The sequence below is a fragment of the Miniopterus natalensis genome, chromosome 2, assembly GCF_054644295.1.
Source record: "Miniopterus natalensis isolate mMinNat1 chromosome 2, mMinNat1.hap1, whole genome shotgun sequence".
Taxonomy (NCBI): domain Eukaryota; kingdom Metazoa; phylum Chordata; class Mammalia; order Chiroptera; family Miniopteridae; genus Miniopterus; species Miniopterus natalensis.
Window position 1 is genome coordinate 184672165 of NC_142082.1, and position 25095 is coordinate 184697259.

Below are 25095 nucleotides of genomic sequence, written 5' to 3' on the forward strand. Positions count from 1 at the left end.
GGCCCCAGCAGGGGAACCTTCTCGGCTCCTCCCCTCGGAGAGCAGAGAAGGGGGCCCTGCCGTCTGCAGGTGCTGAGCTACCTGTCCTTGCGTGGCAGCTACATCAGGGCTGTTTCTCCCCGGAACCGAGTTCCTGACTTCAGACCCCAGACGCCCAGGGAGGAAACGTTCCTGAAGAGCCACCTTGGATGAAAGCTTAGGGCTGCGTTTGGGCCCCGACACCCCGACGGCACCTGGAGCGCTGGACACTGTGGGCTCACGGCTCCAGGGCTTGGCTCCCCGCTCTGGGGTGAGACATGGCCCTTGCCCGGTGACCTTGCTTTGGAACATGAAATCGTGCGGAGTGGGGGCACCGCCAAGCAGGAGCTGGGCGGTCAGAGAACTCAAGGATGCTCAAACCCAACCCAGTCAGGCGTCTTCTGGGACAGAGTGACGAGGGGGGCGGGGGAGGGGGAGGTAAGTGTCCAGAGTCTGACCCTGACCCCAGGGGTACAGAATAGCTGGCGGCCGCCCCCTGACCCAGTGGTACACTGGAACCTGGGAGACTTCAGTGAGGTAGGTGGTATCAGCCCCATGTTACAGGTGGGCAAACTGAGGCAGAATGAAATGCAATAGCTCGCTTTTAATAACAGCATACAAAATCTAGAGAAAGCCCCAGAGGAGTCCCTGTTCCGGAGCCCAGTGCAAACCCTGGAGCAAGCATAAAAACAGATGGGAGAACAGCCCTCTGATCTGCCCCCCCCCCCCCAGGACCTCTAAACGCACAGCAGGAGCCCCTCGGATATTCCTGGGGACATCAAACACAGCAATGAAGCTACAGAGGCCAGCTGACAGTTCGCTCCCAGTGGGCTGGGCAAGGCCTCTGCTCCCGAAGGGGCTCAGGCTTGGAGAGGAGCACGTGGGTCCTCCCAGATGGAAATGCTGGCTGGACGAGCTGCGGGCAAGCGGTGCTGGAGGGCCGCCCACACCCAACCCGATGGCCGCATGGAAGCCAATTCCCTGTGCCTCAGTGAGCTGGTCTGAGAAATGGGACCAGCATGCTCAGGCGAAGGGAGTGAGCTCTAGAAAACCAGAGATGAAACTCCCTACCCCCTCCTGGCCCCCAGAGAGTGGAGGTTCTATTAGAACCTTCCTGGGAGCATGCAACCCCGCCCCACACCATGCACCTTTGGCAAAGACCCCTCTCCTTCCCTGTCTGGCTCCCAAGCCCTCCCACCGGCCCTCAGAGTCCACGTTCTGGGGCTCAGCTCCCCGAGGCACGGAGCTGGGTGTCTCCGGTTGGAGGTGTGTTGGGGGTGCTCTTTGGCTGGAAGCAAAGGCCATTCTGGTGGGATCAGGCCTGTCTGCTCAGCTCCAGGCCTTCCTGGGACCGGGTGTGGGGTGGGGACCAGCCCAGGGCCACCCCATCAAACAGCTGTGTTCCCATCTCCCCAGGTCACCCCTTTAGGGCCATGCTAGGGCGGACAGACAGGCCGAGACCAGCTCGGATGCTCAAGTTCATTGGCACAGCACTACAGAATCTAAACCATGTCCTTCGGAGGTGCTGACAGGGGGCCCCCCATGCCCCGGCTGGGGGGGCCCCGCCTGCTGTCTGGTGGGACAAGCGCATCGGCACACTGGACGGTGGCTGCTCCTTGGCTCTCTCATGGCCTTGGGCGTCTGTGGTCGTCTTTGGGTGTAGAGGGCTCTCCAGGGACAGGCTGGGGGTGATGGCGGGTGGGCGCAGGGCAGGGGCAGAGCCAGCAGGGAGGAGACAGAGGCACTTCAGTTTGGGCTGGTGTTCATGGAGTCGGCCCTGGCCCCAGGGTGGAGTGGCCCCGCCTGGCTCCGGCTCCGGCGCTGGGTTGTCACAGAAGACGCCGGTGGCGGTGGACAGGTAGGCACTTGGCAGTACTCCCGGGGCGGGCCGGCTGGGGGCTCCACGCGGGCTCCGCGCGCGGCTAGGTCATCAGGATGGGCTTCTGCCGGACCTCCAGGATGTCTAGGGTGGAAGGTGGGGGGCGGACGGGGCGGGAGTGTGGGAAGCAGGTCGCACGCACTTCCTCTCCCAGCCTCAAGGGCTGCAGCGCCGGGACCCTCCCCACATTAGACGGGGCCTGGGGCTCGGACAGGCCCCCGACAGCGGGGACCCGGGGGGCTGCTACAGCGCTACACAAAGGGACCCCTTCCCGGGCCGTAGCTCTCCCGGAGGCCCAGGTATGCGCAGGGAGCCTGGCTTGGGGTGATGGGTAGGGCTGGACGCCCCACAACCCGGCCTCGGGGCCGGGGCCCAGGAGGCGGGGGCCAGGGAGAGGGGGGCCTACCTGTCAGGATCCGAGGCAGGGGCAGCGTGACGTAGGTCAGGTGTGCATAGAGAAGGAAGTTCCCTTCCGCGCGGCTCAGCTTCAGCCAGGACCCCACCAGGGACCGCCCCGTGCCGGACAGGGACCGGGACCGCAGGTTAGTGGCGTTGTGCAGATCAGCTGGAGGGGAGGGGGCCGGTCAGGGGGGAGTGGGGACACCTCCGCCCCATGCCACTCCTCCCTGCCCCGCTGCGCCCTCTGCGGGGCGCTGTTACCCTGGCCTGTGACATCTGCCCTCTCCTGCCCATCCGCCCGGCCCCATCCCTCAGGGCCCCACCCACCCTCTGAGCTCTCCCCGACCCCCCTTCTGTCCCAGAGTCTCCTCTTGGGGGCACGCGGGCAGTTACTTCTCTGCTCCCCGGGGGACCCATCTGTCACTGGGACTAGGTGCCACCGGTCTGCAGGACCTGGGTTGAGCCTGGGATGACTTGTCACCATCACCCAGTCTATGGGTCGCCCCGGAAGGCAGGTGGGCAGTTATTAGTGCTTTCCCACGGACGGGAGATGAGCTGGATGAGGCCACTCCTCGAGCTCACACAGGGCCCTGGCCAGGGTTCAGGGGGCCCTTGCCTCTGGGCCCTGCAGGCAGGGCCACTCAGCACCACAGCCCCAGCTCCCTTTCATCCTGCCACGTGTCCAGCAAATACCGAGGGAGTTCCTGCCCTGCCGGGTGGTCCCGTCGTCCAGAGGGGGACGGTGCAGGACACACTCACATGTACACTTGGGCTTCACCAGCTCTGAGTGGACCAGAACTGCCCCCCCAGAGTCCATCCCCTGCGGGACAGCTGGGTGGGATTCTGAATATGCAAATCTGACTGTCAGTCGTGGCCCCCCAGGGCTCCTGAGGTAACAGGAGCGCCCCTGGCTGCACAGATGACCGACAGCGGGGCCGACGCCATGCAGAGGCGCAGGTTTGCTGGGAGAGATGCGGACTGCGTGGGTCAGACAGCGGGCCTCCGCCCACAGACAGGCCTGGGCCCCGGGGGGCCAGAGAGCTCGAGCCCTCTGGAGACTGCGCAGAGCAGAGATGGGCTGGGGACCTCCTGCAGGACCCCCACTGAAGGCTCTAGAGTGAGGGCAAGCTGGCCAAAGACAGCGCTAAGGAGTAAAACCGGGCAAAGTCACCAAATGTGGCCCTGGCCAGTGTGGCTCAGTGGTTAGTGTTGGCTGGTGGCTGGAAGGGTCCCGGGTTCAAGTCCTGCTGAGGGCATGTACCTCGGTTGCAGGCTCAGCCCCGGTCAGTCAGGGCACGTGCAGGAGGCAACCAATCGATGTATTTCTCTCGCATGGATGTTTCTCTCCCCCCCCCCCCGAAAAGCAATGGAAAAAATATCCTCGGGTGAAGATTAAAAAAACAAAACAAGAATGAACCAGAGCCCGCCTCGCCCTCGGCAGGCCCGCTGCGGGGAACGGTCAGACCACCGTGGCAGCGAGGGCAGGAGCCCTGAAGCTGCGCCAACTGCTGCGGGCCCTCGGCCTGCACACGGACACCCGGGGAAGGGGGCTCCTCAGGGCAGGGCTGTCTGTCCGCAGCGCCGTCCCCACCCTGGCCGGACCGCCCTGGCCCCGCTGCTCTCTAGGTGTGAGTGAGGGAATGAATGAATGAACGAGCCACAGGAGGCCGCGGGCCCGGGCGGTCACCTCCACCGGCGTCCTCGCGGAAGAACTCCTCGCTGTCGTTGGCCGAGTGGGATTTCTTCATCTCCGCCACCCAGCTCCGGGGCACCTTCCTCTTGAGGGATGGGGAGAAGAAGGTAGGCCGGCTGTTCCGCTCCGGGGTGGGGGGCGTGCTGAAGGAGGTCACCTGGGGACAAAGAGCGCAGTCACCAGAGCAGCCCGCCTACGGGGGGGGGGGGTCCCAAAGCCCACCCACCTCCTGCCCTCAAACGAAACCCGACCCAGAGCTCCAAGTGGGAGCCCCTGGCGGGAGGGGGGACTCGGGCTACGGTCGCCGGCCCTGCCCTCCTGAGGGCTCAGCGGGCACCCGGAGATGGCTTCCGCTCGGGGACCAGCAGAGCGTCCTGGACGCCAGCTCTGGCCGCTTGAGGGCCCCGAACACGGGTGGGGGGTTTAAGTGCAAAGACTGGCTGCCGGTGCCGCTGGAGCACCTGCCACAGCGCGTGAATCCACAGCCCCCCCGCCAGACAGGACCCAGCATTAACCCCATCAGACAAATGAGCAAACTAAGGTGGCGGCAACTTTAACATCATCGGGCAGGATCGTGGCAAAACTGTGACTGCAACTCGGGTCTTCCGCCCCCTAAGGCCGGGCTCTTCACCCTAATTCCTTCCCCATCCCTGTCACCCCCAGTGTTCTTTCATAGATGTGCTACGGCTAAGTGGTCCATGCTTCCATCCCCTCCTTTCCTCTCCTCTCACCACACTGCTCAGTTCACCAAACATTCTCCACACCCACTCAGGGCCAGGGGAACAGAGCACTAAGCACAGACAGGCACATGACACTGGTCCCTGCCCTCAAGGAGCTCACAGTCTGCTGGGGGTGACAGACTCGAAAAGTAACCACCACACGCTGCATGTTAGTTGCTGAGACAGAAAAAGAGAGGCACAGGATACAAGGGAGCAGAGGCAAAAGCCTGAGAAATCAGGGAAGGCTTCCTGGAGGAGATGCCGCTGGAGCTGGGTCTTGAAGGACGAGTAGGAGTTCGCCAGGTGAAGAAGGGGGGGAAGGGCGTTCCAGGCAGAGGGAACTTGGCCCATCTCCTCCCTCCTCCCCATGCAAACAAGAATCTGAGGAACAGGATGAGCTGGGACCGAGACTTCGGGAGCCCCATCAGCCTCCTCGTCAGGGCTCCGACGTCCACCAAAGTCCCGGCAGCCGCTGGCTCCAGACGGTCCTCCCACAAGTCGGGGAAGGTTTTTAAAAGATAAAAAACAAACACCAGAAACCACAATACACACAGAATCTGCATTTGTCAAACGCTGGTTACAAATGACCCCCCTGGAAAAGGGGGTTAAGCAGCGGTGAGCACAGAGGTGGCAGGGGCCTGGGCAGTCCCCGGGAGGTCAGGCCCTGCCACTAACAGCTGTGTGGCCCTGGCAAGTCCCTCCCTGTGCCCCCAGCACCTCCCTGCTACTTTTGGATCAGGAGAGGGCCCTCCCTGGAATTCTCACCCATCTTTAGAAAGAAATGCCATCTGTTTTGTTCTGTTTACAAAACACTTGCATTGCAGGAGACTGACAACAATAAAAGGTGTAAAGAAGATAATACGCAGTTAAAACAACGCGACAGAATTAGAAGTTCGACAAATACACTCCCCCTCGTCAGCCAGTGGTACTGCATTATTTACATTCCTCAGACTCACTTCCCAAGCAGGTCACCAGCAAACCGTCCCTACAGTGGCTGCTCCTGAGGACACCTGAGGGCCAAGCCCTGTTCAGGTGCCTGAGGAGCAGTGGCTCCCTGAGCCTCCCAACACTGACAGAGCAGGGGTTTCACCCATTTCTGGATGAGCAAACAGAGGCTTAGGGGAAGAGAGACTTGTCCCAGGTCACTCGAGCAGCAGCACCTGGATTCCAGCCCACGGTGTGTCACCCTCAGCCCCTCTCCTGGAGGTGTGCTGAGCAAGGCTGCCTCCCTGCCCCGGTGCGCTAACTCACCTCTCCGCTTCCCAGACCCCGGCTCTGAGCAACCCCCTCGAGAGACCCCAAGTGAGGCAGAGCAGCCAGTGGGCTGGAGACTTTCTCCTGCCTGAGCCCTGGGCCCCACTGGCGACTCTGGGAGTAGAGCTGCCACTGACCTGGGTTCCCACCGGGGGAAGGACGGGGGCCTAGAAAGAGCAGGGTTCAAGGCCCAGCGCTGCCACACCCGAGTCCTGTGACCTGGGGCAGTGCAAGTACCTCCAGCGGCCCTGGGTTCCCAGGTCTTCGGACAGGAACCCTCACTCCTATCCCTGGGGCTGCTGGGGGGGGGGGGCGGGGGGGGAGCACCCAGCAGGGCAAATGCACAACACCTGGTAAACAACTGGGCCAGGCAGAGCAGAGCTGGGTGGCCCCAGGACGTCACGGAACAGGAAGGGGGCCAGCTCATCATGTCCCCATCTCTCTCCAGGGAAGGCCTGTCAGCGCCCACACTCATCCAGCAGGCCCACTGGGGCAGGCGCTGGGACATGGCAAACAGCCTGGCTACTGTTCAGGGAGGCAGAAAGAGCTCTGGCCCAGGCACTAACCTGCTGTGTGACCCTGGGCAAGCGACTCGCCCTCTCTGAACCTTGGCCTCCTCACCAGGGAGATGGGGAAAACGACACCTACCTCACTCGGGGCTGTAAGGATCAGGGAGATGATGGGAAGCAGTCAAGGGACAGGAGGCCCCTGCCCGAGCGGTGCAGCCCTTACCCCCTCATGCATGGGCGAAGCCGGGCTGGAGTCCTCCTCAGTCCCGCAGGGGGACGTGTCCCCAGTGGACACACGGCTGACTGCCATCTCTGCGTGGCCCTTGCCCTGTGGCCCCTTCATGCGCACAAACTCCATGTTGTTGTACTTGTAGAAGCCAAATGACATCTTCTGCGCCATGCGGGCGGCCACGCTCACCTGCGGGCAGGTGGGGAGATGCCCTGAGCCAGGCTGCTAGGAGGGGCTTCTCCCCAGGGACACGAGCAGCTCCGACGCCAGTCTTCAAGGAGCAGTCCCCTCAGGGGAGACGGAGCCCCAGCTGACCAGCCACGCCCAGCAGGCAGGGCAGTGCTGAACACCTGGGGTCCCCAGCTAACACTCCCCCCACTGCCCGACGACTCACGCCCACAGCAGGCCCAGGGCTAGGCTGGGAACAGAGCTGCAACCCCAAGAACCTGAGCCCCCCTCCGGTCCCCCCCTCCCTCCCACAACCGCCAAGTTCCGAGGGAGGCGAGCCTCGGTATTGTGCCCGGCTCAGCGAATGGTCGCCACCTGATTCCTCCCCTTCACGTCAGTTGGTCAGGGTCCAACCTCGGGAATGTTCTCCCTCGGGGTGGCCATGAAAAGCATCACATGACGCTGGCCCTGAGCCACCTTCGAGGGCCTGGGTGCTGCAGGTGTTCTGAGGAGGGGCATTTCCAGGAGGGGGCTGGGGCCCCCTGGACCCACCCAGCACTCACGCGGTTGTCATACACCTTCTTGAGCGCCTCGTAGCGGATGGAGCCCTGGAAGATGACCCCTTGGAACATGTTGGTTTTGTCACTGGCCACCAGCTCCACACAGACCATCTCTCCTTCCCCCACAGTCATGTCGCTGAACACCTGTGGGGCACAAGGTGGAGAGGGGGACATCAACTGTCAGCTGCCCACCACCCAGCACAGCTGGCCGGCTCCCATCCACCCCTCCCTCGCCCAGGGCTGCCCGGGAGGATGGCACGAAAAACTCCCATTTTGCAGGTGAGAACACTGAGCCACAGGTGAGATACCTGTGGCCACCCAGGTCTCCCACCCTCCGCCAGGCCCAGCACAGGAACGTAGACAGCCTAACTGTGGGCAGGGCGGTGTCCAGCAAGGGGCACTCGAGAATGTGACTCTGGGAGGGAAGACGGACTCCCCTAGGACACTGTCCCTCACCACACCTCCAGGCTAAGAAGTCAGGCAGTTTGGAGGACTGCTCAGCCCCCCGGGTTCCAGGGTCTCCCTCTGGCTGTGGGGGCCCAGCCCCTCCCACCCTGTCCTGCCCCACCCCACCCTGAGCTTCACCGCTTGTGTGCAGGTACAGAGTGACTCGGAGTTTTGAGGTGTGTGAGCCTGGAGGGGCACTTAGCCCCCTGAGCCTAAGGTGCTTCAAGATACCTTGGAATCTAGGAGACCTTGGGAGCCACGCCCCCTCCTTCAGAGGCCGCCAGGGCCCGACCACCTCTAAGGAGCGCAGGTGAGCTATCAGGGCCTCAGCAGAGGGGCCTGGCTGGGCCCACAAGGTGCAGGTCGGGAGTGGGACACAGCCCCAGTTTCCCAGCACCTGTTTCCAGGTGTCACCCTTTGCTTTGGGAACCAGTTTGCCCAAACTTAAAACAAAAGCGGCAGATAACTTCCGAAACCCCACTCCTCTGACACCCTGGGATCCCACGCCTGGTGCAGTGTGGGCCGTGCAGCGTGGGCGTGGAGGAGCTTATTTAGAGTTTAATGGGGACAGTAATGACCCCTCCTGCAAGGGTGGCACTTTTGCAGGCCCGTAAAATGCCGTCTCCCATTCACAAGCCCCTTTGATCTCTGACTCTGAGGGTAAGTAAGACAGGTGATCACGACTTTACAGGTGGGAGGCTCCAAGCTAAGGGGGCTCACTTGCTCCTTACCCAAGATCAGGAAGAGTGGGGGCCACATTGGTGGGAGTCCAGACCCGTGCGCCCCCAGCGCTCCCCACCCCGGCACCCCTCTTCCCCCTCGCTTTTCTGCAAGGGCGTGGGGCCTGAGGGAGACCTGATGGGAGACACACTCACCTCCTCGAAGCTGTCGATCATGAAGAAGATGTTGGGGTAGCTGATCTTAGACTCCTCCCCTTTGCTGTCCATGGGGTGTTTACTGGGGGACGCAAACACTTGCTGAAAGAAAGGAGGTTTGAGGGTGGAGTGCGGCCCACCCTGCACCCAGGCCCAGTGCTGCTCAATTAAGTGGAACGTGCTCTCCAAGGCACAGGTCCCCATGGTCACACTGCTCAGAGCCAGGCCAAAGCCAGGGGGGCGCCTCTGGGAGGAGCTGGTGGGATAACCCGGTTCTGTGCTCCTGGCACTGGGCATGGGGCCCTGGGAGCCCATGGGTTTCTGGAGTCAGGCCCCCACCTTGGGGGCAGGGAAGTGGGGAGGGGGACTTGACTCCTCACAACCAACCCCGGGCATGGGGGGCTGCTGCTTCTGGGCGAGGGGCAGCTGGCCGGCTGGGGGCTCACCTGGGACTTCTTCTTGTGGATGTGGATGTCCCCGCTGTCGGAGCGCGTGCACACGGCACAGGTCACCATGTAGTCCAGCTGCGGGAGCAGGGGTGCGTGGAGGGCCCGCCGACCTGGGCGCCCCCGCCGCCCTGCCCCGGAGCCCCGCCCGCCCGCCGACCCCGCACCTTCTGCAGGATGAGGTTCAGGCAGACGCTCTCCTCCCAGTCAATGTCGGGGTCCCCCAGGCCCGGCAGCTTCTTGGAGTCCCGCCGGTACACCTCCACCTCCGCCTCGGGCTCGGCCTCCGGCTGCGAGGCGCGGGGAGGAGTGAGCGCTTCCCAGGGCGCCGGGGCCCCGCCTGGCAGGTGTCACCCCGGCGCGGGCCCAGCCCTGCCCCCGGCTCCGGCCGAGACCCTGCGTCAGCCCAGAGAGGAGCCTCCAGGGCTCCCCTGGGGTCCTGCGGGAGGGACCCCAGCGTCCTGCCGCACCGCGCCCTGCTCCCCCGCCCAACAGGCAGCCCCTCCACCCGTCCGCCCCCCTCCGCGGGCGCGGGAAGCCCGCAGGTTGCTATGGCGACCGGCCACCGGCGCCGCAGGCTGCGGGACGCGAAGGGGGCGGGGCAGCCCGGCTGCCGCAGAGCACCCGCAGGGCGCAGGCGCGGCGGAGGAGCCGCAGGGCGCAGGCGCGGCGGAGGAGCCGCAGGGCGCAGGCGCCGCAGAAGGATCCGCAGTGCGCAGGCGCCGCCGAGAGCGCCCGGAGCCAGCCCGGGGCTTTCCTCCGCGTCCCGTCGAGCGGTGGGGCTGCGCGCCGCCTGGGAAGCCGCCATCGGGTCCCCCTCCCCGCCCGCCCGGCCCCCCAGGCCGTGGGGCCTCCTCAAGTCGCTGCCCGCCCCCTGCCCTTCAGACGCCGTGGCCAGACCCCACGGGGCGCACCGTGGCGGCGCTGTCGCCTGTGTGTGTGTGCGTGCATGTGTGCGCGCGCGTGCGTGCGTGTGTGTGCGCACGCGTGTGTGTGCATGTGTGTGCGCGCGTGCGTGTGTGTGCGTGTGTGTGCGCGTGCATGTGTGCGTGCATGTGCGTGCGTGCATGTGTGTGCGCGCGCGTGTGCGTGCGTGCATGTGTGCGCGCGCGTAGGGGGGTGTGCATGTGTGTGTGCGTGCATGTGTGTGCGCGCCTGGCACGCGCCTCCTGCCCCGCATGTGCTGCACCCTCCACGCAGGTCCTCAGCCCCTGTTGTCCCCTCTCTCTGCCCGACGACCCTCCACCAGGAGGCACCTCCTCCCGGTGGGGCTCCGCCTGCGCCCCGCTCTCCCCGCCGCCATCACAGCTCTGCGTCACTGGCTACCTCTGTCCCAGCGGACCCGGGTCTCCCGAGGGCAGGGCCAGGACCGAGTCCCTTCTGTACACAGCTCACTGCGGGTGGTCCACGGGACATTCTGGCCCACGCACAGCTGGACACAGCGCTCCCGTGGGCTCGGGCTCCCCTCACTGACCTCAACGCCCACCCCGCGTCTTCAGGAGAATTTGCACAGGGCCCTGCACCCTCCTGTCCCGCATTCTTCAGCCCTGGATCAGGGACCCCCCCTCCCCCCAGGGAAGAGCCGTGTCTGCCCCTGCGCTCCCCTGCCCACCTGGCCTCTCCCTTCCTGGAGAATTCTAGGCCGGCACAGGCTAAGAAAACGCTCCCTGCCCAGAGCTGGGGTCTCGCCTGGCAATGAAATTCCAGGGACAGCTGAGAGGGTCTCAGGGGCACCGACCTTAGAGTCTAGAGCTGAGATAGACTGCCTTTGGGGAAAGACCAAGATTTTGCAAACACCTTGTCTACAATTTGAACTACAGCAGATGCCCACAGACCAGAGGGTAGTCGCTCATTGGCTCCCGCTGCGCCCCCAGCCTCAGGCTGCCTCAGGGCTTGGTCCTAGGCCTCCTCTGTCATCCCTCCACGTCTCCCTCTTCCCACGGGCTCCCAGGGCCCAGGGACCATCTCGGTGCCAATGATCCCAAATCTCTCCCTCTGTGCCTGACCCCTGGGCTGAGTTTCAGACCGGCCATCCACTGCCTGGAAGACGTCTCGACAGGCACCTCCCACAGACTCAACTGCCCAACACTCACTCCCTTCCTGCTGTTTCCCCTCCTAGGGGGGCACCATGCTCAACCTGGGCTGGAGTCAAGAGACCTGGCTCTCAGGCCAAGTCTGGTCACCTGACACCCTGCTGGGGGTGAGCCCAAGAACTTGGCACAATCTGACCACCCTCTGCACCCTGCTCCCTCTCCGTGGTTCAGTCACCACCAGCACGCTCCTGGGCAGCCTCCTGGCTTTTCCTCTAACCCTCTCCAGTCCTGTACCTGAGAGCTTGCTGAATGGAGCTCTGGCCACATCCCCTTCCTCAGTCTATCAGGTTCAGTGGTTTCCCAGGGCTTTGGAGAAGTCTGCATTGCTTGAGGGATGACTGTGCCCCAACACTCAAACCTTTGAGCGTGACTTCAACGTCCCTGTGATCTGGGCCCTGCCTCCCACGTTTCCTGTGTCCCTCTCTTTCTACAGAACCACCAGCAACACCTAAAAGCACGGGGATTTTACCCACTACCAGGCCCACCATTCCCTGCAGGGGGACGCCTTTCCCTTAAGACTCATCTCACCCAAGTGTCTCTGCTGACCACTCCCATTCCTCTGGTCACTATATTTACCACACAGTGATACACTTCTGGGTTCCAGTGACAACAGTCACACAGCCAGCTGCTTGCGCACACTCCAGCCGAATGCCAGGCAACACAGGCCAACCCTTGGGTCTTCCTACATGTCACAAAGCCCAGCCAGACCCACTGGACTGCCACCGGCGTGCAGAGGGCCAGCAGGGCATGGAAGTCACCTGTCCCCTGTGCAGCAGACGCCAGGCCTGCCCATTTGCAGAAAACCTATTCTACATGTGTCAGGCTCCAGGAGCAGGCAGCACACAGCAGGGCAAGGGCTCCAGGCGCTCGGCGTACAAGCCACAGCAACAGGCCACGGCCCCTGCAGGGGTAAGGGTGCCGGACCCGAGCCAGGCAGGCTGCAGGTTCCACAGCTGCCTCCACAGCCCCCGTGGTTTGCGGTTAAAGGAAAACTGTGCATTTCTATGTTTGGCATATAGATTGCTCACACATTTACAAACTTCCAAAAAACAGAGGAGGAAGTCTGTTTCATTACTCCTCTACACACTTCAGTTTAGGGAATGGGAAACCTTAGGCAGGTCTCGTCATCTCCAAGGGCTCGGTGTCCTCATCTGTGAAAAGGGGATAATACCATCTGCGCTGTTGAAGTGCTGGGAGGACACAGTGAGATCAAGAAGCAGAGAGCTCAGCACTGTGTGTGGTCCTTGGTCTGGGGTCGGTGAGTGGTTGGCATCACCATCATCATCACCGCCACCATCACCACCACCACCATCAACATCACCACCATCATCACCATCACCACCACCACCATCATCACCATCACCACCACCATCACCATCACCACCACCATCATCACTACCACCACCACCATCATCACCACCACCACCACCATCATCACCACCACCACCATTACCACCACCATCACCACCACCACTATCATCACTACCACCACCACCATTACCACCACCATCAACATCACCACCATCATCACCCTCACCACCACCACCATCATCACCATCACCACCATCATCACCATCACCACCACCACCACCACCACCATCACCACCATCATCACCATCACCACCACCATCATCACTACCACCACCACCACCACCACCATTACCACCACCATCACCACCACCACTATTATCACTACCACCACCACTACCATCAACATCACCACCATCACCACCACCACCACCACCACCACCATCATCACCATCACCACCATCATCACCAACACCATCACCATCATCACCACCATCATCACCAACACCATCACCACCATCACCACCATCACCATCACCACCACCACCACCACCACCATCATCATCACCATCATCATCACCATGATCATCATTACCAAGCCAAGTCACCTGTCCATGGCCCGGGACCCTGGACTCTGGGGCCAAAGCCCTGCTCTACCCTTTATTCACTAATTGTGAGATGCTGGCCAGATCATGTGGCCTCTGGACCTGTTTCCTCAAAGGCACAGGATGATAACATTGCTCTTTCAGGGGCACGGTGAAGGTCTATCAAGATGTGCTCCATGCCCAGCACATCCCATCGCCAGCAAGCACCTGTCACTGTCTCCCCCTGGCTCTCAGCACACAGTAGGTGCTCAATGAACCTCATTTCCCAACTCGGACAAGGGCCGACCCTGCAGGGACGCGCGGCCAGGGCCGGGGCGGGGCCGCTCACCTTCCTGCCGTCGGCCCCGCTCTCGCTGCCCGCGAACGCGAGCTTCCGGCGCACGTAGAAGAGCATGTCGTCCTGCCGCGGCGCCCATTTCTCCATGAAGTAGGTGGAGAACATCCAGGTCCAGAAGGCGATGCGGTCATCCTTCAGGCACCCTGCAGGGGGGCCAGGCAGCAGTGAGAAAGGGTGGGCAACCTGGCCCTCGCCACGTGCCCTGCCCAAGCCCTGTCCCCTCCATCCCCCCAGCCCCAGCCTGCATTTCTGCACAGGAACCTGCCAGGGCCCTGCGCTGTCCAGAGCCCCTTCGCCCTCACCACCCACCATGGGATGGGCAGCCAGAGAGGCTCAAGGACACCTCCCTGGAGGCCCGACCGTGCACCCAGGGGTGGCCCGCAGCCCCGGCTCCCAGCCCCACAGCCGCGCCAACGCCAGCCCGAGGATGAGTCAGCAGCTTCGGCGGGAAGGAAACACCTAATGAGAGGGATCGTCAGGGGGCTGTCTGCGCTGGAGCAGGAAGGGCTTCGGAGGGGAGATCGTCACCAGACAGGCACCACCCTCAGCCGTCCCCACCCCCACCCCAGGCTGCGGCAATCCCTCCAGAGAATTCGACTTAAAGGAACAGCTGCCCCTTTGCCAGCCAGTCTCGGCGGCGGGCGGAAAATGGGAAGGCGCGTGGTCCCCTCGCCCCTCGCTGCGGGGCCTTTCAGCACACCAGGGCTGGGCTTATTCCTGCTTGATCTTCAAGGGGACTCTGCTTTTTTGAGAAATAGTGTTTCTTTATGATAAACAAATCTAGCATAAAGCTTCCTGCACCAGGAGAGAAAGCCCCCAGGCTCTGGTAGGAAAGGCCTGGGTTTCCACTCCGCCTCTGCCACTTGCCATGTGACAGCAGGCGGGCAGCCTGGCCTCTCTGATCCCCAGGCTCCTTGTGGTGAGTGTGGGCTGACGGAGACCATGGGCAGGAAGAGCCCCTGCCTGGCACAGAGAGGGGTCAGCAAAGCTGGGTGTCCTCCCTTTCTAGATGGATCCAAGGGAATGTCAGGAGACGCCCTAGAGCAATTCTTATAAACTCAAATATTCTGTTGCTGGGTTCTTTCTCTCTGCCCAAGATGCTTGACCATCGTGACCTTGTGCTCCAATTCGGTGCAGGAAGGCCCCGCCTAATCCCTACACATAGAGATGGGGAGCCGAGGGCCAGCACTGCCAGGACCCTCCCTCGCCCTCACAGGCAGTTCAGTGGCCCAACCAGGACTGGCCATGGGCCCTGACTCACAGCCCAGGCCCCCTCATCCTGGGGGGCAGCCATCAGGGTGTCTGGAAGGCAGACTGACATGCAGAAATCGCAGCCTCAGTTTACTGCTGCTGCACCGCTGCCAAAGAAGCCAGGCTCCTAACCAGCTCCGGCCCTCCGCCCTCTGCCCACCCACTCCCACTCCCACCTCCTGCCCGGGTCCCCAGGGAGGAAACTGAGGGGTCTTCTCTGTGGGGTTTAGATCAGCCGATTAACATAAACAGCCTGGGGAGAAGGGGGGGCAAAGGCAGAGCCTGACAGTCGTCTCCCAGACTCCCGGCACCAGGGGGAACCAAGCAGACTATCTGCATCACCAATTTGAAATTCCTCCCACTTTTACAACAGGCAACACCGATTCACGCCACTACAGATCCCCTGCAAAAGTAAGCAAAGGTGCTGTCTGTGGTTAGTCCTGGATAAAAACTTGAACTTGCCCCATAATTTTGTTTAACTTTCAGCTCCCTCTGAGCCCAGAGCCCAGCAGAAGGCCCTGTCGACGAAACACTCAAAGACTGCCCACTGCTCCCTGGTCCCACAGAGGACACAGAAGCAACTACGGCCAGGACAAGGCAGGGGCAGTGACTCAAAATTCCAGCACCCACCGCAGCGAGGCCAAAGCTGACCAGCAGCATCCTTCCTCAGGGTGAGGCTCTGCCCTTCCTTAGGAGATCTCTCTTTTTATTTTGCTAATAGAAACAAACTGGTGATGGTACCTCGAGCTTCCAAATGACGATGACGATGGCAAGAGCAGGGGACGAAGAGCCCCACGGAGGTCACCTGGTTAAACTCTCACCAGCCCTCCTGTTACTGCCCCATTTCACAGGAGGAGAAACTGACTCTCAAGGTTAATGGACGTGCCCAAGTTCACAGAGACACAAGCCGGCACACCCTCAGACCTGTCAGATATGTGCTATGCTCACAGCTTTCTAAACGCAGGAACCAGGTACTTAATGCGGACAGAACTGCTTAGCAGGCAGCTGGGCATCCCAGGAGGGCAGTAAACAGGAGGGGTCTTGGGGGGGGGGGGGAGTCGGAGTCTGGTTTCAGGAATGTGGTGCTGGAGCTGGCAAATGTGTGCCCGTTTGCTCTCTAGTATCCACATGCCCAGCCAGGGCCCGGCCCAGTGGGGCCCACACGGAGGGCCCCGTTTCCCTTGCCTTACAGTGTGGGGGTGGGGGTGACCACAGCTCACCCCCCCCCACTGATTGAGTAAAATCTATAGGCCCCAGGGTCTGAACCAGACATAACGCCAGTATTTACTCCTGAGGTTCAGTTCACACGGGGAATCCCGGGGCCCAGCCCTGGCCGGTCCCTGCGCCCTCCATGGCCACACCCAACAGCACCTCAGGGGGATGGTGAGCGGCCCGCTGCTGGTCCCACCACACGTGCTCCCGGTGACACTCCCAGCAGCCACATGGCCGCCAGGAAGCCCGCCAGGTGCCACACATGTCAAGTCCTCCCCATCCTCGCTAGGGTTAGTACCAACACAACACACCCAGCAGGCAGGGACTCGTACGGTGTCAGGGAAACACGTGTGCACGCACACACTCACACACACATGCGCGCATGCACTCCGACACAATACCCGCCAGGTGGGGACAGACATTCAAGACGAAGGACTGCTAGAACCACTGCCAGGAGGGGGCCGTGGGGGCCACACCGGGAGCCAAGGGCGGAAAAGACGAAATACGCCATCTCCACACCCAGGACACTCAAAGTTTAAAAGCCAGAAGGGATGTCACGAAGGTCAGGAACAGTCAAAGCTCCCCTCAAGCCCAAGAAATAAAGAACAACAGAGAAATCCCAACCCGAGTGAGGGCTGTAATATAAAGAGTCCACATCATATCAAGTTATGAAAGAAAGTGCGTAAGACCCCGCTAAATACACGGGTAAAATACCCAGACAGGTAACAGACCAAGAGGGAAGCAGGAGCACTTAACCAAAACGTGGGAAAATACTGATCTGCTAGGAATCAAAATTTCATATTAAAAGTCACGTTGTCGTTTGAAGAGGGCAAATTCAGTATTGAAAAAATATCACCTGGGGCCCCAGCCAGTTTTGCTGAGTGGTTAGAGCATCTGCCCTCGGACTGGAGGGTCCCAGGTTCAATTCAGGCCAAGGGCATGAACCTCGGCTGCACGCTCGGTCCCCAGCCCGCATGCCGGAGGCGACAATCCGTGTGTCTCTCTCACACATTGATGTTTCTCTCTCTCTCTGAAAAGTAACGGAAACAACATACTCAGGTGTGGACTAAAAAAAATAATAAAATCTATCTTAAAAAGAAACACTTAGGAAAAAGGGCAGATTCTTACAAGTTAAACATGTATTTACCCACGATCCAGCCACTGCTAGGGACCTGCCCAAGGGAGATGCGTGTGTCCGCCCAAACACCGGTGCACAGATGTCCCTGGAAGCTTTGTTCTAATGGCCCCGAACTGCAAACCAGGAAAACAAGACGCACGAAACGTGAGGCAGCGACTCAACCAACGGTTACTGGCGATGAAAGCAAAGCACTGGTCCACCCACAACAGATAAATCTCAAAACCGTCATGCGGAGCGAGAGAAGTCGGGCACAAAGGGCCACGCACTGTACGATCACAGTCCCCTGATGCTTCAGAAAAGGCGAAACTGTGGTGACAAAAGCCGATGCGGGCACCCCGGAATGTCTGGCTCTGCCTGGCGGGCGTGCTCAGTGGCTGAGCATCCGCCTAGGACCCAGGAGGTCACGGTTGATGCCGGGTCGGGGCGCACGCTCGGGTTGCAGGCTCGACCCCCTGACCCCCAGTCGGGGGCGTGCGGGAGGCAGCGGATCAATGACTCTCATCATCGATGTTTCTCTCTCCCCCTCTCCCTTCCTCTCTCTGAAATCAACAAAAACATATAAAAAAATTCAAAAACCAAAAAACCACATTCTGTTTCCTGACTGTGGTGCTGGTTTCACAGGTTCGTGGCACCATCAAGCCACCAAATTGCTCACTGTACACAGATGCCCTTTATTTCGCCTAAACTACGCTCCGATAGAGCTGATAAGACGTTATAACTGCGGAAGCTGGGAGGGGTGGGGGGTGGGGAGCTCTCGTGCGTGCTAGGGAACAAAAATCACTGCATCCTCTGTGAAAACCCAACGAGTATTTTCCTGTCTCTATGACTCTGCCTTATGGAACAGAGATAAAAAATACAACAATAAAGGCTTATGCACAGAGGCGTTTCCTGTGCTACAGGGACAGCCCAGGGCTGCGGGCCCGTGGGGACTCTGCGCGGCTCCTTTCCCCGTCTCCGCCGGCGGTGTGGCCTGCCCGGATGAGGTCACGGGACCCCAAACTTCCAACGTCCCAGTGTCACGTGGTGCAGTGACTGTGTGTGAGCAGACACACGAGGGGTCACCCGACCCCTCCTACCAGTAAACCCCTCCTCCCCGCACCCCTCCCCAAGGCCTGGCCGGCAGGAGACCCCCGGGTGACAGCCCTGGGAGCTGCCACTCCAGAAGACAGCTCCCTAACCTCCAGACTCTCGCTGGCCCTGTGTCCCTGCCATCGGGCCTCCGGGCAGCAGGTTTTCCTGGCCCTCGGGCCCAGTGGATCCCCATATAGGAGAGGTGCGGTCAGTCCCGATGCCGAGCCCCTCGCCGGGGCAGCACCAAGGACAGCTCCACCGCAGGCCCGCCTTCCCGCTGGGCTGGGTCCCTGGGCAGGAGCCCTGGTGACAGCCCCTTCTCATTCCCGCTGCTTATGTCCTATAAAGTCGCCACCAAACGCTGCATTAGCCAAACCAGACCGCAGCTCCCAGGGGAAGCGCAGGCTGGGTTCCTTCAAGCCTCCGGTCATAGTGTTTTGTCTGCCGATCAGCCCTGTTTCATGCGTGTTTCTGTCTGAAGACACCTCATTTATACACGGTCGAGCCATTAACAAGGAGCTCCAGGCCACTGGCACTGCAACTCGTGCCTGAACGAAGCTCATCTAACACACGCATCTTTCTCCGTAAGGCCCACCGGCAGCCTTCGTGTGTCTGGGACTAGCCAGGGTGTTAACACGACGCTTGGGGCCGTTTCAAACAGCAAATCACCACCGTGAAGCACAAAAACGCAAAAGACGTGGCACTAAGTAGACAGCCCGAGGGCTGGAAGCAGAGGCAGAGCCACCCTGGGCCACCTCAGCCAGGGACACGCACCTCAGGTGACTCCAATGTCTCACCATTCTGCACGTCCCCAGTTAACCTCGGAAGCGCCCCGAGAACCGACCTGGGCACAGAGGTAAACTTGAGCAAGCAGCCGAGCTTGCAGACAGAGCCCACAGGTCATGAGGGCGGATGCGCCAGGAAAACGGACACCCGCCAGCTCCCGGGGGGCTGCGGGACCCAGCTCCCGCCCCTGCCGCCCGCGGGTGGCCCGCTTTGTGACCACTGTCTCCAGCTTCCGAACTGGACGGGCCCTTTACAGACAAGCGGGCACAGGGACAGAGAGAGGGCACAGAGCCGTATGAGGACCGGCGCCCGGGCCTCCCTCCGGCCACTGTCTCCTCAGAAGCTGATTCTTTTCAGCCCTCGTTTTCCTGGACAGGTTTGTTAATTTATGGGTTTGCCAGTTTCTACCATCGCTTGTTTGTTTTGCTTTTTCTGCAGAGCTCTCTGACTTTACCTCATTTCATCCACTGTCTTCAAACAAACCTGCAATCCAACCACTTTCCACGAATGACTCTTGCACCCGGGCCAAGCTGCTGCCCTGTGCAGCCCAGACTGTCTGTCCCGGCTTCCTGGGCCCCAAGTCAGTTCTCATCACTTCCCTGCTCCAAATCCTCAGAGAGGCTTATCTCCTCACCTCCCTCGGGCCTTGACTCAAATACCTGCCTTCCCGGGCGGGCCCTCCCCAACCCCCCCGCCCCCTCCGGCTTTACTTTTCTCCGCAGCACCGGCCACTGTATCCGCCACAGCGCACGCCCGACTGTTCGTCGTTTGCTCCCTGTCTTTCCCTGGCACAGGAGCCCACAAACCCTTTCTGTAAAGTTCCAAACAGAAGACACTTCAGGCTCTGCCGACCACACGGTCCCGTCTCAACCGCAGAGCCAGCCGTGGTGTCGCAGGAAGCCCTGGGCATGGCCAGGCTCCAACACAGGTTTACATGCAAGCGGGGGCAGCAGGCGGGAGTGGGCCGGGCCACAGTGGGCCAGCGCCTGCCCCTCGACGACTGAGCTGCGAACAGAGCTATTTTAACAGAGAGCACGTGAGCTCCATGAAGGTCTGAATATTTTTCCTTTTTTAAAAGAAAACAAAACAGCCCGGCCGGGCGTGGCTCAGAGGTTGAGCGTCAACCTAGGATCCAGGCGATCAGGGTTCGATTCCCGGTCAGGGCACATGCCCGGGTTGTGGGCTCGATCAATGACTCTCTCATCATTGATGTTTCTGTCTCTCTCTCTTCCTCTCTCTGAAATCAATAAAGATATAAAAAATTTTTTTTTAAAAAAACTAAAAACTAAAAATAAAACATTTTTATTGATTGTAAGGAGGGGAAGGGAGAGAGAGAGACATCAGTGATGAGAGAGGAACATCACTGGCTGCCCCCTGCACGCCCTCTCCGGGCACATGCCCTGACCGGGACTCGAACCAGAGCTCCTGGCTCACGGGCCGGTGCTCAACCACGGAGCCAGGCCGCCGGGCTGACCGCTTTTCCTCTCTGGCTGTTCTGTTGACTGCTGTGCACTTAGTCCCGAGACTACTGTCTGACATACAGGAAACAATAAAAATGGAATGAACAAATGAAATGGACTCAGTGGTTAATGAAAGCCAGGTGGTACTGGTCATCACACAGATCAATGGGACAGAAACAGCACTGAAACACAGGGTAGCTGAGTTTATGCAGAGATGGCACCGCAAGTCAGCGGGACAAACGTGATTCTTCGACAACTGGCCCCGGGACAACTGGCCACCTGGGGGAAAAGAAGGTCGGGTCCCTGCTCAGGCCAAAATCGGTTCCAAGAAGATCAAAGCTTATAAATGTTATAACTAAAATCATTTAAAAAATTAAAAAAATAAACCATGAGTCCATTTTCCTATTCTTTCAGAGGAAAAAGCCTTTCTAAGTAAAACACAAAAGCTATCAAAGAAAAGAATGATAAACCACATAAGAAATCTCTATAGAGCCCGGCCGGGCGTGGCTCAGAGGGTGAGCGTCGACCTAGGATCCAGGCAATCAGGGTTCGATTCCCGGTCAGGGCTTGTGCCGGGTTTTGGGCTCGATCCCCAGCAGGGGGCGTGCAGGAGGCAGCCGGTCAATGGCTCTCATTATTGATGTTTCTCTCTCTCCCTCTCCCTTCCTCTCTCTGAAATCAATACAGATATATTTAAAAAAAAAAAAAAAAGAAATTTCTATAGAGAAACCCCCACATACACCATAAACAGAGGGAAAAACGCCCCGGAAAAGCACTGGCGCTCTTAGTGAGGGCTGAGCACCTGCGCGAGGGGAAGTTTCATTCACACGGCGCCCGAGAAAATGGGCCAGAATGGAAGCAGAGCGACGCACGCGGCTTTTAAAACAGGAAAACACGCTCAACGTCACCCACAGAGCAATGCAAACAAAACCTGGAAAACCTCAATTTTCACCTAGCAAAACACCTGCGGACACTCCAGGCTGAAGAGGGTGTGAAGGAGCGGGGCCTTCACCTGACAGCGGCAGGTGGGCTGGTAAAATCCCGATGGAGGGGCGCCGGGCAACGGCGCCCGCACACGCTCACACCTTTGACCCGCGCGTGCCACCCGAGGCCTCTCCGCCGTCTCACTCCCCCGTGTGAGAGGCTGTGTGATTATCACGGCACGTCGCTCTGAAGCTGTTGGCAAGAATGGAAGCAGCTGGCCCGGCCGGTGTGGCTCAGCGGTTGAGCGTCGACCTAGGATCCAGGAGATTGCGGTTCGATTCCCCGTCAGGGCACAGGCCCGGGTTGCGGGCTCCATCCCCAGCAGGGGGCGGGCAGGGGGCAGCTGGTCAATGACTCTCATCATTGATGTTTCTCTCTCTCTCCCTCTCCCTTCCTCTCTGAAACCAATAAAGATTTATTAAAAACAAAAAGGAAGCAGCTGATCTGTAGCAACAAGGAAAGACGGCCAGGGTGACTGAGGGTCAGGATCGGGTGCGGGGCAGAGCACGGGGTGGGGGGGGGGGTTCACACTAGTGAATCGTTCAGAGCGATGGGACGCCCGTGGGGCGAAAGGTCACAGAGCACACAAGCTGGGCCGCTCGGTCCGCGCCCGCCCAGCAGGGCAAATCCCAAACCTTTCCGTGACCGTGTCCCAACTTGTAAATCGGTGGAGATCGTGGGACCTACCTCTGGGAGCTGTTGGGAGTTTTCATTAGTTGCTACACGGGAAGCCCTTCAAAGGCGCCGGCACCGAGCAGGCCCCGGCGTCAGCAAGTGTTATTACATCCTCGAGGCCGGGGGCAGCGAGGACACTCGGCGTTGCCACTGAATCTCATGCCCTTGGAATCCGGTGCCCCGACCACGTGTACCTGTCCAGATACCTTTTTGGTTTTTTTGTTAATCTTTACCTGAGGATATTTTTTCCATTTATTTTTAGAGAGAGTGACGGGGTGGGAGAGGGAAAGAGAGAAAAATATTGATGTGAGAGAGACACATCGGCCAGCTGCGTCCTGCACGCACCCCAATGGGGGGCTGGGGATCGGACCTGCAACCCAGGTACGTGCCCTTGACTGGGACGCAAACCCACGACCCTTCTGTCTGTGGCATATGCTCCACCCACGGAGCAAAAATGGCTAGGGCACAAAAATACTTTTAATAACAATGCAGTTACTTGGAAAAATGCTTATGATAGGAAGCTAAAAACAACAACAACAGGACATAAAATTGTACATAAATACTTGAAGGAAATTTTTTTAAAATGCCTACGAAGGAGTATAGGAAATAAACCAACATGCCCACAGTGGTTAGTGTTCAGAGTGGTGGAATTACAACTTTTCCCTGTTTTCCAAATATTTTATAGGCAATTTATACAGAGATTGTGCATTTAAGTAACACGAAGGGCTTCCTGTGTGCCTGGCACTGTGCTAAACATGTTCATTCTTTTTTTTTTTTTAAAGATTTTTAAAATTGATTTTTAGAGGGAGAGGAAGGGAGGGGGAGAGAAACGCTCCTGTGAGAGGGAAACACTGATCACCTGCCTCCTGCATGCCCCCTACCGGGGATCAAGCCCGCAGCCCAGGCATGTGCCCTGACCGGGAACTGAACCAGCAACCTCCCGGTGCAGGGGTGATGCCCAACCAACTGAGCCACACCAGCCAGGGCAGACACTTTCGTTCTTGCTCTCGCTGTTATTGTCATAATTAGCTTGTTATTAATATTAATAACAGAAAAAGAGCAAAGGGGAGGCCAGACATTGTAAACATGGTCATCTGGGGGGAATCACCAGGAAGCTGCAACTTCACACTCTCCTGGGAACCACGGGTCCATTCCCTGCAGATCACTGGGGGAAGGGATCGAACAAAGGGGGAGATGGGTGCATGCACAGTGAGGTCAATGTGACGCAGGGAAGGTGCTTGCCTGTCAGGCTAACCTGGGGGAAAGATAACTGGCTGGGGGGCTGAGAAATCTTAAAGGGTCCATTGGTTAAGCAAGCTCCTGGTTACAGTCCCAAGGCCAAGGGTTCCCTCTCTCTCGTCTGCTCCTGCCCTTGTGCTCCTGTTTCTCGCTGGCTCGGTGGCCCACACTCACCATGGGCTCGCCCATATGTGGCCTTTAGCGGCCGCAGGGCCCATGGCCGGGCAGGTCCCACACGCAATGGACCCAGCAGGGGACACAAGCTAGGCTAGTGAGATGCTGGGCTGGACCGTGCTTTAATATGGGGCGGAGACTCTGGGCAGGGACCTGAATTCTTGCCCCGCTGAAGACAAGGTTGGACTTTTTCCACGGAGGGTCGGAGGGAAGGACGACCTTGGAAACCCAGGGGTTTAATTCCACGAGACAAAAATTACTCCTCCTGTGCGAGTCTCAGGAAATTCCTTTCCTTTCGACATCACAAGAACTCCACTTCCACCAATGACAGACAGGGACCCAGAGGGCACCCCGTTGATAACATCACCATTCCACGAAGGAAGCAGGTTGGTTTACCAAAGAGGATGCCAGCCGCCCCAGGGCACACAGCTGGCTGGAGCTGGAACCGAACCCATTGGCCCACACCTTGCTCAATCCAGGTCACTCCGAGTGTCACTGTTAGAGGCGGGTGCTCAGAGCTGGGGGTGGGACACTGAGGGGTGAGTGGCTTTGAGAACATCCCTGACCCCTGCAGTGTGTGCTGGGGGGCGGGATTTATTAGCAAGTAGCAGACAAGTAGGGCAGCCACCTCGGCAATGGCCGGGAGGGCAGGTGTGTACCCTGAGCCCACAGGACGGGCGTCAGGGGTGTCAGCGGGGCTCTCCTGAGAAGGGGAGGTTCAGCCGAGGGCTCACGACTATGAGTTAAGTGGGTAAAAGTGGGCACAGTGCTCCACGCCCCCCCAGTGAGGCAGGGACTGGAAAAAGGCCCAGGATGCCCAGCTGGAGCCAGAACTGGAGATGACCTGACCTCCCACCTCACTGGGCTGGGGGTTTTGTGTGTATCTTCAGAGGCCTGGGGACCCCTGAAGGGTTTGGGGGGAGGGAGTTGAGAGGGAGTCTCTCTGGAGTGGGGAGAATGGACGGGAGGAGCCGCATCCCACAGGAAGTAGGTGCCCAATGCCCGTCCCCGGGCCGTTGGAACAAGGGCCTGGCGAGGTGCCTCCTGAGAGCTCGCCTGGCTCAGCAGCAGCCTGCCCCCCCCAAAATGGGGGGTCAAGTGTCCTCTTTGGGGAGCATCCAAGGCAGCCCTTGGCTGCTTCCCCTCCAGGGCAGCCAGGGCCCAGTGAATAGGCCTCTGTGGCCCTCAATAGGCCTTTCAGCAACCCGTGCCTCTCAGTGCCCTTTGTTGCCCAAGACCTCCCTCGGGGCACAGGAGACAAAGCGCTGCCCAGGGAGGCCCAGCACTGCCGGGATGAGGCCCTTGGATTGGAAGTACTGGTCCGAAGTACTGGTCCGACTGGTCCACGTGAGCGATCGCACAGGCCGGGCCAGTCCTCTGTGCCGGCCTAAGGGAAGCGTGGGTTTCAGGGATCAGGGTGGCTGGACAGGGACCAGCCCAGCACTGCGGGCACGTGGCAGAGCCGGGCTGCAGCCCAGGTCTAATCAAAGCCACGCTTCAAACCTATGCTTCACGCAGCCTCGTCACACTGGCTCCTAACCAGCTGACTCAAGTGTCCCTCACTAC

General features: G+C 59.8%; 1 protein-coding gene across 1 annotated transcript in view; it reads right to left on the bottom strand.

Moving 5' to 3' along the window:
• Nucleotides 1–602: 602 nt before the first annotated feature.
• KIAA0930 (KIAA0930 ortholog) overlaps nt 603–25095 on the bottom strand; it is a 32278-nt gene continuing 7785 nt past the window's right edge. The window contains exons 2-10 of the mRNA XM_087814023.1: nt 13531–13682; nt 9364–9486; nt 9197–9274; nt 8751–8852; nt 7432–7572; nt 6695–6889; nt 3984–4146; nt 2304–2462; nt 603–1981 (exon numbers count right to left, since the gene is read on the bottom strand). Coding sequence (XP_087670149.1) covers nt 1941–1981; nt 2304–2462; nt 3984–4146; nt 6695–6889; nt 7432–7572; nt 8751–8852; nt 9197–9274; nt 9364–9486; nt 13531–13682 — 1154 coding nt within the window. The 3' untranslated portion in view covers nt 603–1940. The remainder of the gene's footprint in view (nt 1982–2303; nt 2463–3983; nt 4147–6694; nt 6890–7431; nt 7573–8750; nt 8853–9196; nt 9275–9363; nt 9487–13530; nt 13683–25095) is intronic.